We start from the raw sequence: 6,205 nt of genomic DNA, 5'->3' as shown, positions 1-6,205 counted from the left end.
CACAGTGAAACCCCGTCTCTTCTAAAAATACAAAAAATTAGCCGGGTGTGGTGGCAGGCACCTGTAGTCCCAGCTACTTGGGAGGCTGAGGCAGGAGAATGGCGTGAACCCAGGAGGCGGAGCTTGCAGTGAGCCGAGATCTGGCCACTGCACTCCAGCCTGGGCGACAGAGCCAGACTCCATCTCAAAAAAAGAGAGGAAAAAAAAAATTAGCTGGGCATGGTGATGCATGCCTGTAAGTCCCAGCTACTCGGGAGGCTGAGGCGGGAGGATCGCTTGAACCCAGCAGGTCAAGATTGTAGTGATTGTGCCCGCTGCACTCCAGCCTGGGTGACAGATGAGACCCTGTCTCAAACCAAACCAAATGAAACCTTCACCCTTGTCAACCCTTTTACCCACAGTGCTTGTTTGCAAAAATAACTACTGCCATAAATAAAAGGAATATTATGCAGCCATGAAAATGACAATACAAATGTGTCACCGGGGGAAAAACAGCATGGACAAATGATTATAACTTCGCCTGGGGAAAAGAAAGAATATAGCGAAAATCACAGCCATGAAAAGTAATTCAGCCAGTGACCACAAATCCCCTGCTCTAAGAGAGAGAGAGAGAGAGAGAGAGAGAGGCTGGGTGCAGTGGCTCACGCCTGTAATCCCAGCACTTTGGGAGGCTGAGGTGGGTGGATCACCCGAGGTCAGGAGTTCGAGACCAGCCTGGCCAACATGGTGAAACTCCATCTTTACTAAAAATGCAAAAATTAGTCGGGCATGGTGGCATGCACCTGTAATACCAGCTACTAGGGGGTGCTGAGGCAGAAGAATTGCTTGAACCCGGGAGGCAGAAGTTGCAGTGAGCTGAGATTGTGCCACTGCACTCCAGCCTGGGCAACAGAGTGAGACTCTGTCTCAAAAAAAAAAAAAAAAGAAAAGAAAAGAAAGAAAGAAAAACTTGCATTGGGATATTGGGATTGGGTTGTAGAATCTTAGGTGAAGATGGCCTCAGGATGAGGTTTTCTTCGTAAGTTTTTCTGGGTGGCATTTGCCACCAAAGCTTGCTTCCTGGCACAAAGTTACCTTCTTGCTGATAAAAGCAATGATCTTTTAGGAACCAGAGGCGATGTCTCAACCTCAGCACTGCTGACATTCAGAGCTGGGCCATTCTCTGCAGTGGGGGCTGTCCCCCACCTCTGTCCACCTGATATCAGCAGCATCCCCGAGCTGACAACCAAAAATGTCCCCAGACTGGGTCACTCTCCACTGAGCATCACAGCTCCGGAAGATATTTGATGGAAATTGGCATTTGGGTGTCAGAAAGGGGAGGAAAAAATGATGACGGGATATTTCTGGATTAGTCAGTATGACCTAGCGCTGCCTGTCTCTTACTGAAACGTACAACTGTGTATGCAACGATCACACTTTCTATTCTGTCTGTTCTCCAACAGAACAGACATGCAAGAAACAGAAACTCAACAGCTTCAGCCCCGTTAACTACTTGCCTTTCACCAGACTCAGAGGCTTCCAGGAGAAACCTGGAAGACATTTTCAAATAAGCAAGAAAAATAGCTTGATCGCTAAGTTTAAGCTGAACAGGGAAACCTGGAGACCCTTACAAAAATATTGTTGCAAACCACCCACAAGTCCTTCTTTTGCCCCTGCACTGCAGAGGCCAGCTTTTCAAAAGGAAGATCATCTCCCCAGGTCGAGGGGCCAACATTCTGCCTTGGGATGGTTTCTGCAGAAGCTGTACACAGAGGGTACAGGAGGCTGAAAAACACTCACACCCTTTATCACCAGCGGAAGTGAGGCCAGGCTATTTACTCTCAAAAAAATGAATCAGATTGTCATCTCGTATTTCTGCTTTTTGTGGATTACCAAATACCTCTCAGCTGTTTCCAGTTGGGGAGGAGGAAGGATGGAGGGAGGGAGGAAATCCCAGCCTCTGTCGCAATGGGGTGAGAGTGTTTTAAAGCAGGCACTGCTTACGAGCCATTTTCACTTTCTGAAAACTTGTGCAATGGTTGGTGGTCATGGTTACCCGGGGCCCCTGAGAATGGGGAAGGTGAGGGATGGCAGGGGAAATCTAGGGGGAGAGATACCTCCTTGCCTGACTGCAACATTCAGGACAGTAGGATTTAGGGATCTCGTCTGCTCTCCAGGTGGGTTTCCAGACTGGTCACCTCCCACCATTGAGGCAGTGAATGTTTTGCACCAGGAGACCTACAGGGGAGGCTTCTCTCCTTGCCTTCCAATGCACACAACAGGTGGGTCAATTGCAGAAAAGTCACCACTCCCTTCCAGTAGGGTTCAGGGAGCCTTGGAGGCAGACAGAGCAGGCTAACAACCCAACTCCACCACCCTGCGGCTACCTCATCTGGAAAAGAGCTTCATGCATAGCCCTCGAATGCAGGTTTCACTGTTTTCCCCTAGCAGAATGAGGAACTCACCCCTTAAGAAAAGACTTGCATTAATGTCAAGACCAGTGAAGGGCAGAACATGCCAGAAACTTAGCATGTTAACCCCTTTTAAAAATATAAATAAAATTTAAAAAGCTGGCACTCCAGAAATTTGGCTAAAACCTCAGAGGCTTCCAGGAAGATGTAAGTTTTTTTTTTTTTTTTTTCTTTAGCCTAGAGGAGGCCACGTCAGTGGGACCAGCACTTTCCCAGCTTTGGGGCAAAGAGGCAATTTATGGCTCAAAGAACAACCTTAAAATAACCCTCCCTCAGTCCTAAAATGCAGTGTTTAAATTTACAGAAAAACCCACAGGTTCCTGGCAGGCGGGCACAGCAGCTGGCAGTCCCGGTGCTGGCCAGAGGCAGGACCCACTGCACACGATGCTTTAGTGGCGCTGCCCTCCATCAAACTGTCCGCTCCCCACTCCTCCCAAGTGCCCCAAGGCCCCAGTTCCAAGCAGCCAGACCAGTACTGTGGTTTTTTTTAAAAGATGCAAAACTTTTTAATTAAAAAAAAAAAACAGCAAAATCTTATAAAAACGAACCAGGTAGCCCAAAAATGCCCACCTGTCTCTCTATGTACAGTAATACAATATTTGTCACAGTCACTATATACAATATTATAAAAAATGCCGCAGACAGTACAAATTAAGGCCCTTATTTCTCACAAGGCATCACAAGCCTCGATCCTCTAGTGTAGACCCGGTGGGAGAGAAGATGCCACTTAAATTATTGCACCATTTTGAAAAACAAAACTCGTCAAGGAGGATCGTGGTCTTTTCCCACCGGGCCTTCAGTCACAGATGGGGGCTGGGGCGGTGGCGTCGTCGTCGTCGTCATCGAGGGAGACCCTCTGTAGCCATGCTGTGCCCGGCCCGGTTCTCTGGGTCCAATAAATATCAGTCACAGTTTGGGAGGGGGCCGCGCCCGGCGCGTGGGACCCGCCACGGCCGCGCGCAGGTGGGCAGGGGCGTCCCGGCTACATGTGCCGTTTCATGTGCAACGCCAGGTGGTCGGAGCGCGAGAAGGCACGATCGCACAGATGGCACTGGAAAGGCCGGTGGCCCGTGTGCTTGCGGTAGTGGCGTGTGAGCTCGTCTGAGCGCGCAAACTTCCAGCCGCAGCCGTCCCAGTTGCAGTGGTAGGGCTTCTCACCTGCAGGGAGGGGGCGAGAGTGAGCCTCAGTTTCCCTCCCAGGACAGGGCACATATGGACACCGGCCACCCCGGCGAGCGCAACCTATCCCTAGCGAGGCCCTTGACGCGCTCCCTGCTGAAGTGTTGCGCCCCGAGGGATCCTTGCCCTACATCCCCAACTCCCCCCACAATCCGGATCTTCACCCCCAGGGGGTCGGAGGAGCGCACGGTCCACTCCCCACTGTTGCGGACACGCCCCCCCGACGCGTCCTAAGCATGCACCCTCTCTCCAGCATTTTAAGACACGGAATCTCTCAAGGTTTCCCAAGCGCACACTCCCTCCCCAAGGTCCTGAGCCTTGTCCCCAGAGGAGTCCCAAGCCTGCGCCCCCTCCCCAACTTCCGGAGATGCAGCATCTCCCCGGGGTTCCTAAACGCACACCTACTCCCCAAGGACCCGAGCCTCAACCCCGGGGATTCTGAACCACTTGCCCATAGGCACCTAAGCCTGCTCCCCCCACCCTCAACTATCTGAGACTGTCTCCCTAGCCACGCCCCCAGGAGGTTTTCTAAGTGTCCTTCCCAACCTCCTGAGGCCCCTCTCGTCCTAAGCGTGCGAGCCCCCACCCCAGCCTCTCGGATCACACCTCCTTAGTGAGGGTTCCTGTGTGCCCCCTCAACCAACCTCCCGAGCCACGCCTCCCGTGGAGTCCTAAGCTTGCGCCCCTAGCCAGATCCCCCTGAGCCACGCCCCAAGGGAGGTCCTAAATTCATTTTCTGGCGCGCGCTGGGAATCAGACCCCTCCTCGCGCGTCCCCCAGCTGGCGCTGCCTGCCCGTGCGTGCCGCCCACCTGTGTGCGTGCGCAGATGCGCCTTCAGATGCGAACTCTTGGTGTAGGTCTTGCCGCAGCCTGCGTAGCTGCAGGTGTGAGTGGCGGTGCGTTTGCGGGGCCAGGAGCGACGGCCGCGCTTTGGCTTGGCCTCCAGCAGCTCCAGTGGGGACGCAGGCGGCGTTAGGAGACCGCGGGCGGCGGGGGGCGCCAGGCCCAGGGCTGCCACGGCGGCGGCCGCGTCGTCAAAGAGACCGAAGGCTGGGGGCGCAGGCGGCGCGTAATGCAGGCCGGGCCCAGGCGCGCCGAAGCTAGGGCCACCGAAGGGCGGCGGGAAGGAGGCGCGCGGGCCAGGCGCGGGCAGGCGCGCGGGGCCGTCGGGGCTGAGCGGCGGGGTGTCGGGCGGCGGCGGGGGGCGACCCCCGGGACCTCGCATGCACGAAGCCGCCGGTCCCGGGGCGCCCTCGCGCTTGAGGCCGCGCGGTCCACGGGTCAGCCCGGGAGCGCAGCCGTAGCCGCCGCCGTCCGCTTCAGGGGGCTCGGCCTTGACCAGGCGGCCGGGCGGCGCCAGCAGAAAGCGGCCGTGCAGTGCGGGCCCCGGCGGCGCGTCCAGCTCGGGTCGCAGCAGCTCAGACACCAGGCCACCCGCGGGGGCACTGTAGGGCGGGGGCGCGCCGGGTTCGGGGTAGTAGAACGCAGGCGGCGGGGGCGGCGGCGGCGGCGGCTCCGGGGCGGCCTCGGCGCCCAGGCCGTCCAGCCCCATGGACAGGATGAAGTCCAGCACGCTGTTGAGGTCGTCGTCGGTGCCGCCGGGCTCGGGCTCGGCGCGCGGCCAGCGCTGCGGGCGACAGGGCAATGGGCGTGAGCGGGCGGCGGGGCTCGGGGGACGCTGCCTGCCGCCCCCGCTGCCCGCCTTCTACCACCCTGAGTCCGCGATCCCCGTGGCCCGCATCCTCCTCTCCTGAGTCTGCAGTCACCGCCTTCGGGTCCTGTCACCCCGCAGCCCACGTTCTACTACCCCGAGCCCGCCGCCCACGGTCCCGGCCGCCCCGCCGTCCCCGCCGCCCTCACCTCCTGCAGGCCGCGCTCGCGGCACGGGCTGGCGAAAGTGGAGAAGGACGGCAGGATGGGTTCACTCAGCGCCATGGCTGGGACCCGGGGAGGAAGGACGCGGACGGGGGACACCGGTGAGTGGCTGCCCGAGGCCGGGCTGGTCGGGGCGCGGGCGGGCGGGGACGGCTCTGTGGGCCGCGGCCGGGCCCGCCCCAAGCCTTATAGGCGCGGCGCGCGCGGGGGCCGGGCCAAAGCGGCGGCGGCGGAAACGCGTCCCGGATGGGGACGAGCTCCGGGCGCAGCCTAAATTTAGCCGCGGTATATAAGCCGGCGGGCGGCGGCGGCCGTGGCCACTGCGGCGGCCCGGGCCCTGCGCTGACAGCCCGGCCCCTTGCGCGCAGCCAGGGCCGCGCCTCCCCCTGCCCGGGCCCCGCCCCCGCCGGTCTCCCCGGCGACGTTGTCAACACGCGCTCCACAACAGCGGCGTGACGCCCAGGGATCCCCCGGGCGCCCCGGGCTCCCGCCTGCGCGAGCATCCCGGGGACCTGGAGCGGGGGCGGTGTCGGGGCCTCTCGGAAACTCAGGGGAGCACCGGGCTTGGCGGCCTCCCCGGATCCCTTGACGGAAGGGGAGATTGGCTCCAGCTTCAGAGGTCCGCAGAACCCTGGGTGGATGGGAAACCTGGAGTCTCCAGGATTCATGGATGGGTGAGGCTGGGCCCCTCGTCTGTTGT

At 59.0% G+C, this 6,205-nt stretch overlaps 1 protein-coding gene across 1 annotated transcript; it reads right to left on the bottom strand.

Moving 5' to 3' along the window:
• Positions 1-1,825: 1,825 nt before the first annotated feature.
• On the bottom strand, positions 1,826-5,663 carry KLF2 (Kruppel like factor 2). Its single transcript, XM_025368037.1, has 3 exons — positions 5,491-5,663; positions 4,441-5,257; positions 1,826-3,608 (listed from the first exon to the last, which is right to left on the bottom strand). Exons 1-3 carry the CDS (start codon positions 5,563-5,565, stop codon positions 3,433-3,435), a joined length of 1,068 nt encoding a protein of 355 aa, XP_025223822.1. The 5' UTR covers positions 5,566-5,663; the 3' UTR covers positions 1,826-3,432.
• Between the last annotated feature and the right edge of the window lie 542 nt (positions 5,664-6,205).

This window comes from Theropithecus gelada, chromosome 19 (genome assembly GCF_003255815.1).
Source record: "Theropithecus gelada isolate Dixy chromosome 19, Tgel_1.0, whole genome shotgun sequence".
NCBI lineage: Eukaryota > Metazoa > Chordata > Mammalia > Primates > Cercopithecidae > Theropithecus > Theropithecus gelada.
Note: the sequence above shows the minus strand (reverse complement) of the source record. Positions and strands in the feature narration are given on the sequence as shown.

What these genes read in the sequence shown, in the direction of transcription:
- KLF2 (XM_025368037.1), bottom strand. Translation starts at nt 5,565, where the DNA reads ATGGCGCTGAGTGAACCCATCCTGCCGTCCTTCTCCACTTTCGCCAGC. An exon ending in GCGAGCGCGGCCTGCAGGAG is followed by an intron (nt 5,258 to 5,490) that starts GTGAGGGCGGCG and finishes TGTCGCCCGCAG; the next exon opens with CGCTGGCCGCGCGCCGAGCC. An exon ending in GCATCTGCGCACGCACACAG is followed by an intron (nt 3,609 to 4,440) that starts GTGGGCGGCACG and finishes CCCTCCCTGCAG; the next exon opens with GTGAGAAGCCCTACCACTGC.